The 19014-nt window shown below is 53.3% G+C and overlaps 1 protein-coding gene across 2 annotated transcripts in view; it reads left to right on the top strand.

Moving 5' to 3' along the window:
• Nucleotides 1-19014, top strand: part of LOC135514863 (protein O-mannosyl-transferase TMTC1-like) — a 108067-nt gene extending 89053 nt beyond the window's left edge. For both annotated transcript variants that reach the window (XM_064938525.1, XM_064938526.1), the window contains 8 exons: nt 814-922; nt 1424-1526; nt 2217-2352; nt 2532-2676; nt 2962-3099; nt 6713-6835; nt 17621-17698; nt 17844-19014. In XM_064938525.1, the coding sequence (XP_064794597.1) occupies nt 814-922; nt 1424-1526; nt 2217-2352; nt 2532-2676; nt 2962-3099; nt 6713-6835; nt 17621-17698; nt 17844-17966 (955 nt within the window). In that variant the 3' untranslated portion in view covers nt 17967-19014. The remainder of the gene's footprint in view (nt 1-813; nt 923-1423; nt 1527-2216; nt 2353-2531; nt 2677-2961; nt 3100-6712; nt 6836-17620; nt 17699-17843) is intronic.

Below are 19014 nucleotides of genomic sequence, written 5' to 3' on the forward strand. Positions count from 1 at the left end.
ATCATCGACACTGCTCTGCTCTACTCATCCCTGTCACTCTGGCAGAAAGTTGATTGGAAAAACATTTGTTTAACACACAGATAAACAGAGCACTCATGAAATCACTGGGTTGACACAAAGAGGAGGGGCTGCGGGGGGCTCGTTAGAACAACAAAACACTTTCATAGAGTCACACACACACACACACACACACACACACACACACACACACACACACACACACACACACACACACACACACACACCAGGACAGACACACCAGCAGCAGACTTGGCATTAGCCGGGAGATTTCTGTTACTGTTTACTGTCTGCATTATTGCCCCCAGCTCCTCTCTTCTCATTGATGGGTGTGTACGGTGTTTGTAGTCCACACACAGCAGCATTCCTGCTTGCCTGGCTGGCTCTAATGGAGGAACACGGCAATAATGGCAACACAAATTAACTCCATTATTGAGCTACAGATCCATCAACATCAACATTGATGGGAGTGTAAAGTGTTTATAACACACACACACACACACACACACACACACACACACACACTAGCCTGGCTAGCTCTAATGTAGAAACACAAATTAACTTCATTATTGCACTACAGATCCATCAGGTCTATATTTTCAATTACGACCTGTGAACATACAGCCTCAGGCCGAGTGACAGACCCAACATGGATTCCCATTACTCCTGCTGGGCCTGACACCGTTTCCAGGTCATATACTGTATGAATACACAGCCTGTGTGTGTGTGTGTGTCAGCAGAAAATGGACACAACATAGCCATATGAGGATGTTGATGATGATGATATTATTTCAGGTCCCAAGGGAAGAAGGAAGAGGCGGAGGCTCTGTTGAGAGACTCCATTCGGTTCGGTCCACACTTCGCTGATGCCTATTCCAGTCTAGCATCACTTTATGCAGAGCAGGTAATACACACGTACATGCACGCGCACAGACACACACACACACACACACACACACACACACACACACACACACGCTTTGCAGGTAATACACACGGCATTCCAGTGATGTCTCAATCTATGCACTGGTTGCATACAAACACAAAAATACACACATTCTCTCACATACTTACTTAGTATGCACTCACACACACACACTTTTGTAAGAGCATGTTAGGCAATGTGAGTTCTGCTATATCTACCCTTCCCTTCCCCCCCCCTCTTCCATGGATTCAGAATTCAATTAAAATACGCTGTAGATCGTTATTCTCGCTGCCGGGAACTCCAGTCAGCGCGTCATTACTTTGGCTTGTTCAATTAAACACACTCACTGACTCCTTAACCTTGTGTTACCACAGGTTCTATCTAACCGTATCTCAGCATAGTCACAATTTAACACATACCAGCTCATACTTAATAATTCAATATAACTATTTTATTGATCTGGGATTCTTTTTATTATAGAAGCGGTTTGCAGAGGCCAATGAAGTTTACCTGCAAGGCATAGAGAGCTGCCCGGACAGCTCAGACCTGCATAATAACTACGGAGTGTTTCTGGTCGATACCGGTGAGTTCAGTCGGGTTGGTAGGAGAGGAGAGTTTCCTCACACACTCTCTCTCTCTCTCTTACTTCCTTACTTACTGACTTTGTTGTCCCCATGGGGAAATTTTGTTGCAGTGTCACGTACACATTTAAAGTGGCGTTTAAATCCAAAACAATATTGACAATACAACTTTCATAACAGTTACGCACCAATAAAAATAATAATAGTAAGAAATAAGAAGTAAAACATGAAATAAAGAAGAAGAAAAGACTGGCCTGCTGGCCTTACGGAGTCAATGGGAACAGTCACCCCAGCTATTTAGGAGGGATATCACACCTGGCACAAATGATTGTCTCGTTCTGTTTTTCCTGCTGAGGGGTGCCCTATACTTGCGCCCAGAGGGGAGTAATTCAAAGTCCAGGTACAGAGTGTGACTTTGGTCTAAAATGATTTTGTGAGCCTTACGGAGGGCCCTGACCTTAAAGATCTCATCCAGGCCTGTCTGTTTGACTCCAAGTACCTTGCTTGCTGTGGTAATAATCCTTCTCAGCATATTTCTCTGTCTGACAGTGACATTGCCAAACCAACAAACAATACAAAAAGTTCAAATACTCTCAATTTGGACCGGGCCATGATGTTCCTCTCTCTCTCTCTCTCTCTCTCTCTCTCTCTCTCTCTGTTTTTCTTTCTTTCTCTCACTCTTCTCTCATCAGGAGAAGGTGCGCTGGCGGCAGCCCACTACCAGCATGCCGTGCGTCTCAAGCCGGCGCACTACGTCGCCATGGTAAACTTGGGCCGCCTCCTTCGCTCCTCCAATGAGAACAAGGAGGCGGAGTCTTGGTACAAAAAGTGAGTTAAGAGTTGACAACCAATTTGGGAATATGGGAGTGATTCACAAGTCAAAGGAGAGCAACACTAGCCATGTGCCCATTGTCCAGAGAAGAGTGTCATGGGTGGAGCTGTCCTGTGGGACCTTGCATGACCTCTTGTTGACCTTCCATTGACCTCTCCCTGACCTTTGACCCCAGGGCCCTGCAGGTGACGAGGAAGGTGGACATCCTGACGCCACTAGGGGCGCTGTACTACAACACAGGACGCTATGAGGAGGCTCTGCAGGTGTACCGCGAAGCGGCTACGCTTCAGCCAGAGAGCACCGATATCTGGCTGGCTCTGGTGAGGCACAACACACACACACACAGGCACACACACATGCTGCAGTCATACCAGGACAGCACCGATATCTGTCTGGCTCTGGTGAGGCACAACACACACACACACAGGCACACACACATGCTGCAGTCATAACAGGACAGCACCAACATATGTCTGGCTCTGAATTGCCCTCCCTCTCCCTCTCCCTCTCCCTTTCCCTCTCCCTCTCCCTCTCCCTCTCCCTCTCCCTCTCCCTCTCCCTCTCCCTCTCCCACTCCCACTCCCACTCCCTCTCCCTCTATACAGGCACAAGTGTTAGCCATGGCAGGCCGCTCTAAAGAGGCAGAGAAGATGACTCTGGGCATCATATCTAAGCAGGGGAGCTGCATCGAGTGTTACCGCCTACTGTCTGCCATCTACAGCAAACGAGGCAACTACACAGAGGTGTGTGTGTGTGTGTGTGTGTGTGTGTGTGTGTGTGTGTGTGTGTGTGTGTGTGTGTGTGTGTGTGTGTGTGTGTGTGTGTGTGTGTGTGTGTGTGTGTGTGTGTGTGTGTGTGTGTGTGTGTGTGTGTGTGTGTGTGTGTTGTTGGGTCTGAGGTGTCTGCCTTTGAAAGAAAGGACGGGACTGAGAAAGAATAAGAAGAGACCGTCAAGAAAAACAGAACAATCCACATCACCTCGGGGTCAGCGACAGTGATCGCCGCGGAAACAGTGGTTACCAAGGAAACCCATCACATCTAGATTCTGTCTCCTCCGAGTCTCACAGGATCACATCCCCATCTGTTCACACTGATCGTCTATCCTTTACTTCATTCACCTCATCTCTCTATCTGATTACATTCTCCTCCTCCGCCATCCCTCATTCCATCCTTCATTCCATCCCTCCATCTCTGGGGGCCCATCGGTAGACACTCAAACAGAATGGATGTAATCTCTGTGTCCCAAATGGCACTCCAATCCCTGTGTAGTGCACTACTTATACGGAATAGGGTGCCATTTGAGATTTAGACTCGCTGCTAAAAATAGTATTTTCTTCCAAAAATAACACAGAGGTTATGTGGGGGGCTGACGAGAGAAGCAGGGAACGGCGAGATAAGGCCTTTTTCCTCTAAAGGCCGCTTGGGTATAAAAATATTGACAATTGCTTTTTTATTCCGAACACCAATTTTTCTATGCATTTTCTTTATTATATCTACTACCCTCACAGCAGTGGAGGCTGCTGAGGGGAGGACGGCTCACAATAATGGCTGGAACGGAGACAATGGAATGGCATCAAGCACGTTTGATGTATCTGATAATGTTCTACTGATTCCACTCCAGCCTTTACCACGAGCCTCCTCCCCCATTAAGGTGCCACCAGCCTCCTGAACCTAACACATATCATTTGTTTAGGACAGTAATAACATAGTTCATCAAGATATTTGATTCTCTATTTTAGGACACCTGGTAGTATCATCAACAACAAAAATGTTGAATTTTGCCTTACTGCCTTTGTCTCAATAAACATGATAAAGCTCTAAGATATGTTAAATCAGGGAGGCCACATTTCAATCTAAAGGATTTATGGTATGTCGTCACTCAAATGCTTGAGAAAGTTATGGGGAAGAAGACCTGCATTGCTTTCAAATGGGATTGTGTGCGTTCCAACGTGTCCTGCGCAGCTTGTGACCACCGTCGAGGGAAACAGCAGGCACGTCCGTGTTCCCTGAGAGTCATATCTAGTAACTCCAACCGTTCAAAAGTTAGAGGCAAACTTGTAGGGAGAAAAAAAGAAAGAGCTCTGTTTGTCACAAGCGCATTTATCGGAGCTCGGAGGTTACTCGCGTAACCATGGTTCTATGAACTAAGGGCCATATTTAGTAGATTGAGATGAATCCAGGGTAATCAGTAGGGATTTCTCAGGCCTTTCTCTATGGACTGGCTGCGGTCCACGGACCTGGGCTTTAGAAAGGTTGGACTAGAGGACGTTTATCTTCTCTGTCTCAGACAGAAGACCGGATTTCACACCATCCTCCCTTTGGATTGTCTGAGTGTGTTTCTGTCCAGTGTCTACATACTAACCCACCAGGGATATTCCTACGCTTCCAGTGTTAGCTTCACTATCTCGATATCCCCTTAATGGGGGTTTTATACATTAAATGGATTTGTTTATCTCTGTCAAAGGGAAGTAGGAAAATAAGGGAAAATAAAAGTGATTGATGATATTTATGTCATCTCAAGGATGACTTTTCTCTCCCAGAGGCAAAGTAAATTACACAACATTCCCACCTCTCTTCCTCGTTCTTTTCTTTCCCCTTCAAATCTCTCAGCTTTCATCACATGTTAAACATTACACTCACAGAAGTTCCAAAATAATAAAGACATTACAGATATTTATATATACAGATATATACAGTGTTGTAACAATGTGCAAATGGTTAAAGTACAAAAGGGAAAATAAATAAACATTAACATGGGTTGTATTTACAATGGTGTTTGTTCTTCACTGGTTGCCCGTTTCTTGTGGCAACAGGTCCCAAATCTTGCTGCTGTGATGGCACACTGTGGTATCTCACCCAGTAGATATGGGAGTTTATCAAAATCGGGTTTGTTGTCTCATGATTTGGTTGGGTATAGTTATGTTGCTGCCCTCGGGCTCTGTGGGGCCTGTTTGTGTTTGTGAACAAAGCTCCAGGACCAGCTTGCTTAAGGGGGACTCTTCTCCAGGTTCATCTCTCTGTAGGTGATGGCTTTGTTATGGAAGGATTGGGAATCGCTTCATTTTAGGTGGTTGTAGAATTTAGCGGCTCATTTCTGGATTCTGATAATTAGCGGGTATCGGCCTAATTCTGCTCCGCATGCATTATTTGGTGTTCTACGTTGTACACGGAGGATATTTTTGCAGAATTCTGCATGCAGAGTCTCAATTTGGTGTTTGTCCCATTTTGTGAATTCTTGGTTGGTGAGCGGACCCCAGACCTCCCAACCATAAAGGACAATGGGTTCTTGAACTGATTCAAGTATTTTTAGCCAGATCCTAATTGGTATGTCAAATTTAGGTTCCTTTTGATGACATAGAAGGCTCTTCTTGCTTTGTGTCTCAGATCGTTCACAGTTTTGTGGAAGTTACCTGTGGCGCTGATGTTTAGGCCAAGGTATGTTTAGTTTTTCTGTGTGCTCTTGGGCAACGGTGTCTAAATGGAATTTATATTTGTGGTCCTGACGACTGGACCTTATTTGGAACACCATTATTTTGGTCTTACTGAGATTTACTACCAGGGCCCAGGTCTGGCAGAATCTGTGCAGAAGATATAGATGCTGCTGTAGGCCCTCCTTGGTTGGTGACAGAAGCACCAGATCATCAGCAAACAGTAGACATTTGACGTCAGACTCTAGTAGGGTGAGGCTGGATGCTGCAGACTGTTCTCGTGCCTTCGCCAATTCGTTGATATATATGTTGAAGAGGGTGGGACTTAAGCTGCATCCCTGTCTCACCCCACGACCCTGTGGGAAGAAATATGTGTTTTTTGCCAATTTTAATCACACACTTGTTGTTTGTGTACATGGATTTTATAATGTTGTATATTTTTCCCCCAACACCAATTTACATCAATTTGTATAGCAGACGTCATGCCAAATTGAGTCAAAGGCTTTTTTGAAATCAACAAAGAATGAGAAGACTTTGCCTTTGTTTTGGTTTGTTTGTTTGTTATAATTAGGGTGTGCAGGATGAATACGTGGTCTGTCGTGTGATAATTTGGTAAAAAGCCAATTTGATATTAGCTCAGTACATTGTTTTCAGTATATTGTTTTTCCTCCAACACCACTTTCCATCAATTTGTATATTTGTATAGCAGAACCTCGCAGGGTAGCCTAGTGGTCAGAGCGGTGGACAAACCTCCGAGCTGACAAGGTACAAATCTGTCGTTCTGCCCCTGAACAGGCAGTTAACCCACCGTACCTAGGCCGTCATTGAAAATAAGAATCTGTTCTTTACTGACTTGCCTACTTAAATATAGGTAAAATGTCCATGGAAGTCTATCCCTATGTGTACTAATTATCTCCTCTTCCTCCAGGCTCTGGATGCTCTAGACAAGGCCCTACTGCAGAACCCTATAGACATGTCTGTCAGGGCAGAGCTTCACTTCTCCAAGGGCAACCAGCTCAGAGAGATGAACCAGCTGGACAGAGCCTTCGAGGTACAGGAGGGGACACACACACACACACACCCCTCATTACTCTGCAAACTTTTCTCCATCTGCTCCCTCTTCTCCTGCACAGACTCCCTCTCTCCTCATCCACTAACTCTCCAACCTAATTAACTTTGTCTCCTGTTTAACACCCTCCTCACCGTCGTACCCCTCTCTCTCCCTCCTCACCGTCGTACCCCTCTCTCTCCCTCCTCACCGTCATACCCCTCTCTCTCCCTCCTCACCGTCGTACCCCTCTCTCTCCCTCCTCACCGTCATACCCCTCTCTCTCCCTCCTCACCGTCGTACCCCTCTCTCTCCCTCCTCACCGTCGTACCCTCTCTCCCCCTCCTCACCGTCTTACCCCTCTCTCTCCCTCCTCACCGTCGTACCCCTCTCTCTCCCTCCTCACCGTCGTACCCCTCTCTCTCCCTCCTCACTCTCCCTCCTCACCGTCGAACCCCTCTCTCTCCCTCCTCACCGTCGTACCCCTCTCTCTCCCTCCTCACCGTCGTACCCATCTCTCCCTCCTCACCGTCGTACCCCTCTCTCTCCCTCCTCACTGTCGTACCCCTCTCTCCCTCCTCACTCTCCCTCCTCCTCACCGTCGTACCCCTCTCTCTCCCTCCTCACTCGTCCCCTCCTCACCGTCGTACCCCTCTCTCTCCCTCCTCACCGTCGTACCCCTCTCTCTCCCTCCTCACCGTCGTACCCATCTCTCCCCCTCCTCACCGTCGTACCCCTCTCTCTCCCTCCTCACCGTCGTATCCCTCTCTCTCCCTCCTCTCCCTCCTCACTGTCGTACCCCTCTCTCTCCCTCCTCCTCCCTCCTCACCGTCCCCCTCTCTCTCCCTCCTCACCGTCGTACCCCTCTCTCTCCCTCCTCACCGTCGTACCCCCTCTCTCCCTCCTCACCGTCGTATCCCTCTCTCTCCCTCCTCCTCCGTCGTATCCCTACCCCCTCCTCACCTCCCTCCTCACCGTCGTACCCCTCTCTCTCCCTCCTCACCGTCGTACCCATCTCTCCCTCCTCACCGTCGTACCCCTCTCTCTCCCTCCTCACCGTCGTATCCCTCTCTCTCCCTCCTCACCGTCGTACCCCTCTCTCTCCCTCCTCACTCTCCCTCCTCCCCTCACCGTCGTCCACTCTCTCTCCCTCCTCACCGTCGTACCCCTCTCTCTCCCTCCTCACCGTCGTACCCCTCTCTCTCCCTCCTCACTGTCGTACCCCTCTCTCTCCCTCCTCACCGTCGTACCCCTCTCTCTCCCTCCTCACCGTCGTATCCCTCTCTCCCCTCCTCACCGCCGTACCCCTCTCTCTCCCTCCTCACCGTCGTACCCCTCTCTCTCCCTCCTCACCGCGTACCCCTCTCTCTCCCTCCTCACCGTCCGTACCCTCTCTCTCCCTCCTCACTGTCATACCCCTCTCTCTCCCTCCTCACCGTCGTACCCCTCTCTCTCCCTCCTCACCGTCGTACCCCTCTCTCTCCCTCCTCACCGTCGTACCCATCTCTCTCCCTCCTCACCGTCGTATCCCTCTCTCTCCCTCCTCACCGTCGTACCCCTCTCTCTCCCTCCTCACCGTCGTACCCCTCTCTCTCCCTCCTCACCGTCGTACCCCTCTCTCTCCCTCCTCACTGTCATACCCCTCTCTCTCCCTCCTCACCGTCGTACCCCTCTCTCTCCCCCTCACCGTCGTACCCCTCTCTCTCCCTCCTCACCGTCGTACCCCTCTCTCTCCCTCCTCACCGTCGTACCCATCTCTCCCTCCTCACCGTCGTATCCCTCTCTCTCCCTCCTCACCGTCGTACCCCTCTCTCTCCCTCCTCACCGTCGTATCCCTCTCTCTCCTCCTCACCGTCGTACCCCTCTCTCTCCCTCCTCCTCTCCCCCTCCTCACCGTCGTACCACTCTCTCTCCCTCCTCACCGTCGTACCCCTCTCTCTCCCTCCTCACCGTCGTACCCCTCTCTCTCCCTCCTCACTGTCGTACCCCTCTCTCTCCCTCCTCACCGCCGTACCCCTCTCTCTCCCTCCTCACCGTCGTATCCCTCTCTCTCCTTCCTCACCGTCGTACCCCTCTCTCTCCCTCCTCACTCTCCCTCCCTCACCGTCGTACCCCTCTCTCTCCCTCCTCACCGTCGTACCCCTCTCTCTCCCTCCTCACCGTCGTATCCCTCTCTCTCCCTCCTCACCGCCGTACCCCTCTCTCTCCCTCCTCACCGTCGTACCCCCCCTCTCTCCCTCCTCACCGCCGTACCCCTCTCTCTCCCTCCTCACTGTCATACCCCTCTCTCTCTCCCTCCTCACCGTCGTACCCCTCTCTCTCCCTCCTCACCGTCGTACCCCTCTCTCTCCCTCTTCACCGTCGTACCCATCTCTCTCCCTCCTCCTCTCCCTCCTCACCGTCGTACCCCTCTCTCTCCCTCCTCACCGTCGTACCCCTCTCTCTCCCTCCTCACCGTCGTACCCCTCTCTCCCTCCTCACCGTCGTACCCCTCTCTCTCCCTCCTCACCGTCGTATCCCTCTCTCTCCCTCCTCACTGTCGTACCCCTCTCTCTCCTCCTCCCTCACCTCCTCCCTCACCGCCGTACCCCTCTCTCTCCCTCCTCACCGTCGTACCCCTCTCTCTCCCTCCTCACCGTCGTACCCATCTCTCCCCTCCTCACCGTCGTATCCCTCTCTCTCCCTCCTCACTGTCGTATCCCTCTCTCTCCCTCCTCACCGTCGTACCCCTCTCTCTCCCCCCTCCTCACCGTCGTACCCCTCTCTCTCCCTCCTCACCGTCGTACCCATCTCTCTCCCTCCTCACCGTCGTACCCCTCTCTCTCCCTCCTCACCGTCGTATCCCTCTCTCTCCCTCCTCACCGTCGTACCCCTCTCTCTCCCTCCTCACTCTCCCTCCTCACCGTCGTACCCCTCTCTCTCCCTCCTCACCGTCGTACCCCTCTCTCTCCCTCCTCACCGTCGTACCCATCTCTCCCCTCCTCACCGTCGTACCCCTCTCTCTCCCCTCCTCACCGTCGTACCCCTCTCTCTCCCTCCTCACTGTCGTACCCCCCCTCTCTCTCCCTCCTCACCGCCGTACCCCTCTCTCTCTCCCTCCTCACCGTCGTATCCCTCTCTCTCCTCCTCACCGCCGTACCCCTCTCTCTCCCTCCTCACCGTCGTACCCCTCTCTCTCCCTCCTCACCGCCGTACCCCTCTCTCTCCCTCCTCACCGCCGTACCCCTCTCTCTCCCTCCTCACTGTCATACCCCTCTCTCTCCCTCCTCACCGTCGTACCCCTCTCTCTCCCTCCTCACCGTTGTACCCCTCTCTCTCCCTCCTCACCGTCGTACCCCTCTCTCTCCCTCCTCACTCTCCCTCTTCACCGTCGTACCCATCTCTCTCCCTCCTCACTCTCCCTCCTCACCGTCGTACCCCTCTCTCTCCCTCCTCACCGTCGTACCCCCTCTCTTTCCCTCCTCACCGTCATACCCCATCTCTCTCCCTCCTCACCGTCGTACCCCTCTCTCTCCCTCCTCACCGTCGTACCCCTCTCTCTCCCTCCTCACCGACGTACCCCTCTCTCTCCCTCCTCACCGTCGTACCCCTCTCTCTCCCTCCTCACCGTCGTACCCCTCTCTCTCCCCTCCTCACCGTCGTACCCCTCTCTCTCCCTCCTCACCGTCGTACCCCCCTCTCTCTCCCTCCTCACCGTCCCCTCCCCTCCCTCTCTCCCTCCCTCACCGTCGTACCCCTCTCTCTCCCTCCTCACCGTCATACCCCTCTCTCCCTTCTCACCGTCGTACCCCTCTCTCTCCCTCCTCACCGTCGAATCCCTTTCTCTCCCTCCTCACCGTCGTACCCCTCTCTCTCCCTCCTCACCGTCGTATCCCTCTCTCTCCCTCCTCACCGTCGTACCCCCTCTCTCTCCCCTCCTCACCGTCGTACCCCTCTCTCCCTTCTCACCGTCGTACCCCTCTCTCTCTCCCTCCTCACCGTCGAATCCCTTTCTCTCCCTCCTCACCGTCTTACCCCTCTCTCTCCCTCCTCACCGTCGTACCCCTCTCTCTCCCTCCTCACCGTCGTACCCCTCTCTCTCCCTCCTCACCGCCGTACCCCTCTCTCTCCCTCCCTCCTCACCGTCGTACCCCTCTCTCTCCCTCCTCACCGTCGTATCCCTCTCTCTCCCTCCTCACCGTCGTACCCCTCTCTCTCCCTCCTCACCGTCGTACCCCTCTCTCTCCCTCCTCACCGTCGTACCCCTCTGTCTCCCTCCTCACCGTCGTACCCCTCTCTCTCCCTCCTCACCTTCGTACCCCTTTCTCTCCCTCCTCACTGTCGTACCCCTCTCTCTCCCTCCTCACTGTCGTATCCCTCTCTCTCCCTCCTCACTGTCGTACCCCTCTCTCTCCCTCCTCACCGTCGTATCCCTTTCTCTCCCTCCTCACTGTCGTACCCCTCTCTCTCCCTCCTCACTGTCGTATCCCTCTCTCTCCCTCCTCACCGTCTTACCCCTCTCTCTCCCTCCTCACTGTCGTATCCCTCTCTCTCCCTCCTCACCGTCGTACCCCTCTGTCTCCCTCCTCACCGTCGTACCCCTCTCTCTCCCTCCTCACCATCGTACCCCTCTCTCTCCCTCCTCACCATCGTACCCCTCTCTCTCCCTCCTCACCGTCGTATCCCTCTCTCTCCCTCCTCACCGTCGTACCCCTTTCTCTCCCTCCTCACCGTCGTACCCCTCTCTCTCCCTCCTCACTGTCGTACCCCTCTCTCTCCCTCCTCACTGTCGTATCCCTCTCTCTCCCTCCTCACCGTCGTACCCCTCTCTCTCCCTCCTCCTCACCGTCGTATCCCTTTCTCTCCCTCCTCACTGTCGTACCCCTCTCTCTCCCTCCTCACTGTCGTATCCCTCTCTCTCCCTCCTCACCGTCGTACCCCTCTCTCTCCCTCCTCACCGTCGTATCCCTTCTCTCCCTCCTCACTGTCGTACCCCTCTCTCTCCCTCCTCACTGTCGTACCCCTCTCTCTCCCTCCTCACTGTCGTATCCCTCTCTCTCCCTCCTCACCGTCGTACCCCTCTCTCTCCCTCCTCACCGTCGTATCCCTTTCTCTCCCTCCTCACTGTCGTATCCCTCTCTCTCCCTCCTCACCGTCGTACCCCTCTCTCTCCCTCCTCACCGTCGTATCCCTTTCTCTCCCTCCTCACTGTCGTACCCCTCTCTCTCCCTCCTCACTGTCGTATCCCTCTCTCTCCCTCCTCACCGTCGTACCCCTCTCTCTCCCTCCTCACCGTCGTATCCCTTTCTCTCCCTCCTCACTGTCGTACCCCTCTCTCTCCCTCCTCACTGTCGTACCCCTCTCTCTCCCTCCTCACTGTCGTATCCCTCTCTCTCCCTCCTCACCGTCGTACCCCTCTCTCTCCCTCCTCACCGTCGTATCCCTTTCTCTCCCTCCTCACTGTCGTACCCCTCTCTCTCCCTCCTCACTGTCGTATCCCTCTCTCTCCCTCCTCACCGTCGTACCCCTCTCTCTCCCTCCTCACCGTCGTATCCCTTTCTCTCCCTTCTCACCGTCGTACCCCTCTCTCTCCCTCCTCACCGTCGTATCCCTTTCTCTCCCTCCTCACCGTCGTATCCCTCTCTCTCCCTCCTCACCGTCGTACCCCTCTCTCTCCCTCCTCACCGTCGTATCCCTTTCTCCCTCCTCACTGTCGTACCCCTCTCTCTCCCTCCTCACTGTCGTATCCCTCTCTCTCCCTCCTCACCGTCGTATCCCTCTCTCTCCCTCCTCACCGTCGTATCCCTTTCTCTCCCTCCTCACTGTCGTACCCCTCTCTCTCCCTCCTCACTGTCGTACCCCTCTCTCTCCCTCCTCACTGTCGTATCCCTCTCTCTCCCTCCTCACCGTCGTACCCCTCTCTCTCCCTCCTCACCGTCGTATCCCTTTCTCTCCCTCCTCACTGTCGTACCCCTCTCTCTCCCTCCTCACTGTCGTATCCCTCTCTCTCCCTCCTCACCGTCGTACCCCTCTCTCTCCCTCCTCACCGTCGTATCCCTTTCTCTCCCTCCTCACCGTCGTATCCCTCTCTCTCCCTCCTCACCGTCGTACCCCTCTCTCTCCCTCCTCACCGTCGTATCCCTTTCTCTCCCTCCTCACTGTCGTATCCCTCTCTCTCCCTCCTCACCGTCGTACCCCTCTCTCTCCCTCCTCACTGTCGTACCCCTCTCTCTCCCTCCTCACTGTCGTATCCCTCTCTCTCCCTCCTCACCGTCGTATCCCTTTCTCTCCCTCCTCACCGTCGTACCCCTCTCTCTCCCCCCTCACCGTCGTACCCCTCTCTCTCCCTCCTCACCGTCGTACCCCTCTGTCTCCCTCCTCACCGTCGTATCCCTCTCTCTCCCTCCTCACCGTCGTACCCCTTTCTCTCCCTCCTCACCGTCGTACCCCTCTCTCTCCCTCCTCACCGTCGTATCCCTTTCTCTCCCTCCTCACTGTCGTATCCCTCTCTCTCCCTCCTCACCGTCGTACCCCTCTCTCTCCCTCCTCCTCACCGTTGTACCCCTCTCTCTCCCTCCTCACTGTCGTATCCCTCTCTCTCCCTCCTCACCGCCGTATCCCCCCCTTTCTCTCCCTTCTCACCGTCGTACCCCTCTCTCTCCCTCCTCACCGTCGTATCCCTTTCTCTCCCTTCTCACCGTCGTACCCCTCTCTCTCCCTCCTCACCGTCGTACCCCTCTCTCTCCCTCCTCACCGTCGTACCCCTCTCTCTCCCTCCTCACCGTCGTACCCCTCTGTCTCCCTCCTCACCGTCGTATCCCTCTCTCTCTCCCTCCTCACCGTCGTATCCCTTTCTCTCCCTCCTCACTGTCGTATCCCTCTCTCTCCCTCCTCACCGTCGTACCCCTCTCTCTCCCTCCTCACCGTCGTACCCCTCTCTCTCCCTCCTCACCGCCGTATCCCTTTCTCTCCCTTCTCACCGTCGTACCCCTCTCTCTCCCTCCTCACCGTCGTACCCCTCTCTCTCCCTCCTCACCGTCGTATCCCTTTCTCTCCCTCCTCACCGCCGTATCCCTTTCTCTCCCCTTCTCACCGTCGTACCCCTCTCTCTCCCTCCTCACCGTTGTACCCCTCTCTCTCCCTCCTCACCGCCGTATCCCTTTCTCTCCCTTCTCACCGTCGTACCCCTCTCTCTCCCTCCTCACCGTCGTACCCCTCTCTCTCCCTCCTCACCGTCGTATCCCTTTCTCTCCCTCCTCACCGCCGTATCCCTTTCTCTCCCTTCTCACCGTCGTACCCCTCTCTCTCCCTCCTCACCGTTGTACCCCTCTCTCTCCCTCCTCACCGCCGTATCCCTTTCTCTCCCTCCTCACCGTCGTACCCCTCTCTCTCCCTCCTCACCGTTGTACCCCTCTCTCTCCCTCCTCACCGCCGTATCCCTTTCTCTCCCTTCTCACCGTCGTACCCCTCTCTCTCCCTCCTCACCGTCGTATCCCTCTCTCTCCCTCCTCACTGTCGTATCCCTCTCTCTCTCCCTCCTCACCGCCGTATCCCTTTCTCTCCCTTCTCACCGTCGTACCCCTCTCTCTCCCTCCTCACCGTCGTATCCCTTTCTCTCCCTTCTCACCGTCGTACCCCTCTCTCTCCCTCCTCACCGTCGTACCCCTCTCTCTCCCTCCTCACCGTCGTACCCCTTTCTCTCCCTCCTCACCGTCGTACCCCTCTGTCTCCCTCCTCACCGTCGTATCCCTCTCTCTCTCCCTCCTCACCGTCGTATCCCTTTCTCTCCCTCCTCACTGTCGTATCCCTCTCTCTCCCTCCTCACCGTCGTACCCCTCTCTCTCCCTCCTCACCGTTGTACCCCTCTCTCTCCCTCCTCACTGTCGTATCCCTCTCTCTCCCTCCTCACCGTCGTACCCCTTTCTCTCCCTCCTCACCGTCGTACCCCTCTCTCTCCCCTCCTCACCGTCGTATCCCTTTCTCTCCCTTCTCACCGTCGTACCCCTCTCTCTCCCTCCTCACCGTCGTACCCCTCTCTCTCCCTCCTCACCGTCGTATCCCTCTCTCTCCCTCCTCACCGTCGTACCCCTCTCTCTCCCTCCTCACCGTCGTACCCCTCTCTCTCCCTCCTCACCGTCGTATCCCTTTCTCTCCCTCCTCACTGTCGTATCCCTCTCTCTCCCTCCTCACCGTCGTACCCCTCTCTCTCCCTCCTCACCGTCACCCCTCTCTCTCCCTCCTCACCGCCGTATCCCTTTCTCTCCCTTCTCACCGTCGTACCCCTCTCTCTCCCTCCTCACCGTCGTATCCCTTCTCTCCCTTCTCACCGTCGTACCCCTCTCTCTCCCTCCTCACCGTTGTACCCCTCTCTCTCCCTCCTCACTGTCGTACCCTCTCTCTCCCTCCTCACCGCCGTATCCCTTTCTCTCCCTTCTCACCGTCGTACCCCTCTCTCTCCCTCCTCACCGTCGTATCCCTTTCTCTCCCTTCTCACCGTCGTACCCCTCTCTCTCCCTCCTCACCGTTGTACCCCTCTCTCTCCCTCCTCACTGTCGTATCCCTCTCTCTCCCTCCTCACCGCCGTATCCCTTCTCTCCCTTCTCACCGTCGTACCCCTCTCTCTCCCTCCTCACCGTCGTATCCCTTTCTCTCCCTTCTCACCGTCGTACCCCTCTCTCTCCCTCCTCACCGTCGTACCCCTTTCTCTCCCTCCTCACCGTCGTACCCCTCTCTCTCCCTCCTCACCGTCGTATCCCTCTGTCTCCCTCCTCACCGTCGTACCCCTCTCTCTCCCTCCTCACCGTCGTACCCCTCTCTCTCCCTCCTCACTGTCGTACCCCTCTCTCTCTCCCTCCTCACTGTCGTATCCCTCTCTCTCCCTCCTCACCGCCGTATCCCTTTCTCTCCCTTCTCACCGTCGTACCCCTCTCTCTCCCTCCTCACCGTCGTACCCCTCTCTCTCCCTCCTCACCGTCGTACCCCTCTCTCTCCCTCCTCACCGTCGTATCCCTTTCTCTCCCTACTCACCGTCGTATCCCTTTCTCTCCCTCCTCACCGTCGTACCCCTCTCTCTCCCTCCTCACCGTCGTACCCCTCTCTCTCCCTCCTCACCGTCGTACCCCTCTCTCTCCCTCCTCACCGTCGTACCCCTCTCTCTCCCTCCTCACCGTCGTACCCCTCTCTCTCCCTCCTCACCGTCGTACCCCTCTCTCTCCCTCCTCACCGTCGTACCCCTCTCTCTCCCTCCTCACCGTCGTACCCCTCTCTCTCCCTCCTCACCGTCGTATCCCTTTCTCTCCCTTCTCACCGTCGTACCCCTCTCTCTCCCTCCTCACCGTCGTACCCCTCTCTCTCCCTCCTCACCGTCGTACCCCTCTCTCTCCCTCCTCACCGTCGTACCCCTCTCTCTCCCTCCTCACCGTCGTACCCCTCTCTCTCCCTCCTCACCGTCGTACCCCTCTCCCTCCTCACCGTCGTACCCCTCTGTCTCCCTTCTCACCGTCGTACCCCTCTCTCTCCCTCCTCACCGTCGTACCCCTCTCCCTCCTCACCGTCGTACCCCTCTCTCTCCCTCCTCACCGTCGTATCCCTCTCTTGCCTTTATTATGCACCTTCTCTTGTCTTTTCTCTCAGTTCACCTCAGTGAATAACTTTAGAACCTCCTATAACCTCAAACTTTACCTGTTTCAAAACAAGACCACTAATTGGCTCATATATCCCAACCTCCCCAAAAACAATTATGAATAAAGAATAGAACATATTTTGAGGCATATTCCCTAAAAACAACAATATTTGCATCTCCTACATGCAGTATATTATCTGCAGGGGTTTCAAGGGCGCCTGTGGATCTTCTAAGCACCGGGTGCTTTCTTCTCCTGTTCAAGTAGACACACTTGAGAGAGAGAAGAGATACAAAGTCTGCAAATAAAATGACATCAAACAGCATTCCAGGCCTTTCTCTGCCTTGATCTTCCCCCCTGAAAACGCGCTGATACTGTCGCTAAAATAGCACCATCTCCTCCACTATCTGCATCAACAAATAAGCCCATTTTCCCCCAACCACACTTCCAACAAGACAGAGTGTGTGGCCTAAAATAAACTTATTTCTCTTCCCTACATCTTTTTTTCATTTTTTCCTCTTGTGCTGTTCTCTGTCTGCTTAAATAGCAGGTCTCTCTTTCCACTCACTCACTCAGTCACTCACTCACTCACTCACTCACTCACTCACTCACTCACTCACTCACAATCTCTCTCTCTCGTTTCTTACGAAGCAAGTCTCTCTGTCTTTCCACTCCATCCATCTCTCTCTCTCTCCCTTTCCACTCTCTCACTCCCTTTCCCTCCCTCCATCTCTCCCTCTTTCTTCAGTTCAGGAAGTCAACAAAGGCCTGCTAGGTTGAACAGTTTATTCTCAGGGTTAAGTTCGGAGATAAACTCTAGAGTTCTGACTCTCTCAGCAGGGCTTGGCCGGGCGCCAGGGCTCCAGTTCTTGTTTGGGTGTTGTTCCCCTTCTAAGAAAGGCACAAAAGGGCCAGCTGAGATCATGTGGCCTTCGGGTGTGGTGGTTGACAATATTGAAGTGGATCCAATGTCTGCTTGCTGTATTTTGATAGCAAAATCTACTGTTTCAGGCTGTTTTGAATTCAAAGTCAGAAAACATGTTGAGTTGATTCAAGTTTCAGTAATTTTCTAAGTAAACTTTTCTCCCTCCATATTCACTTTATAGTCCAAGCATAAGAACCCTACTGCCACCTAGTGATCGTTGGTTGTAACTACTTTATATTAAGGTGTGCGTGGTCTTCATTACAGAGCTACAAGCTGGTAGTGGAACTAAAACCTGACCAATCGCAGGCTTGGATGAACATGGGAGGAATTCAGCATATCAAGGTACTATGACGACACAGTAGAGTTAGTTTGCATGAGTCAAAAGCCATTTACAAGCCATCAAGTCTTTGATCATACCGAAATTGCATATCAAGCATATATGGCAAAGGATGAGAGCTGATAAATGTCTGTATTTGATCCACTGCAGGGGGACTATGCAGCAGCCAGGCAGTACTACCAGAGGGCCTTGATCCTAACCCCTGGCTCCAAGCTGCTGAAGGAGAACCTGGCCAAGCTGGACCGGCTGGAGAGAAGGCTGACCGGGACCTAAACTAACCCAGAGACACAGCACTATCCTGGGCATGAGTTGGAGTCCAAGGACCCTGGATGCCCCAACAGTACTGACCTGGTTCTTAAATCAACCTACCTGGTTGATGTTGTGAGATTATGGTAAACATGACAGGGTTGCAGGGTATGGAAGCAGACTGGGAGTGATGGAGCTTCCAGGGAAGCATGAGGCTGGTTAAGCCTGTGATTGGAGTCACATTCTGGGGGAAGCAGATGGAGAGAGGACCTTAAGGAGTGGAGATGGAGATTTTGCCAGCAGCACTTCAAGCTGGAGCGGACTGGATCCGATCTCTGGAACTCTTTAAAACAGTACCACGAGCTCCACACATCGCCCAGCCTGAAAAAGCTTCAAAAAAACTGATCTGCTTTTTAAAATGTTTTGTTTTGTTTTATTTGTTTTCCTATTTAATTTAATGTTAAATCCTGTTTTAGGCTCTAAATCTGTGATCACTTCCCTCATCTCTGCTTATGAGCAAAACCACAAGTAAACCCATGTTGAGATTTTGAATTGGGTGTCATGTTCACATTAAAAGCTCCAACAATATCGTTCTAGCTGGAAGACAAATGACATTTTGCCAACATGAAGGACAGTTTGCTGATGTCACTGTATATCCATGTTTAGGTTTGGGCTTGCCTTGACTCAAACGTGGTCCCTGCAAACCCTTAGCATGAGCTTGTCTGGGATACATAAGCTCTGTGATAAGACTATTAGACAAGGTATCAGTGTGCTCCGTGAGCACATTGACAACATGTGCTTTTAACCTCAAGCTATGGCAGAGCCTCTGAGAAGCAAGCAACGCTCAATGTAGCCTTCCACAAGTACAAGTAAGCTAGTGTCTGTAGACTCCTCCTAAGGCCTAACACTGACCCTCTGATCCGCTCAACATTTCTGACGCTGTGTATTATTTGTTGCTGTTGATGTTGCTATGATGATTGTGAATGAATATTTTATTTGGAATGTACAAATAGGATAAAGATGAACTGACTAGTGCAATGACTGAGATTGATTTGCACCATAAAAATAAATATAT

The sequence above is a fragment of the Oncorhynchus masou genome, chromosome 26 (genome assembly GCF_036934945.1).
Source record: "Oncorhynchus masou masou isolate Uvic2021 chromosome 26, UVic_Omas_1.1, whole genome shotgun sequence".
Lineage (NCBI taxonomy): Eukaryota > Metazoa > Chordata > Actinopteri > Salmoniformes > Salmonidae > Oncorhynchus > Oncorhynchus masou.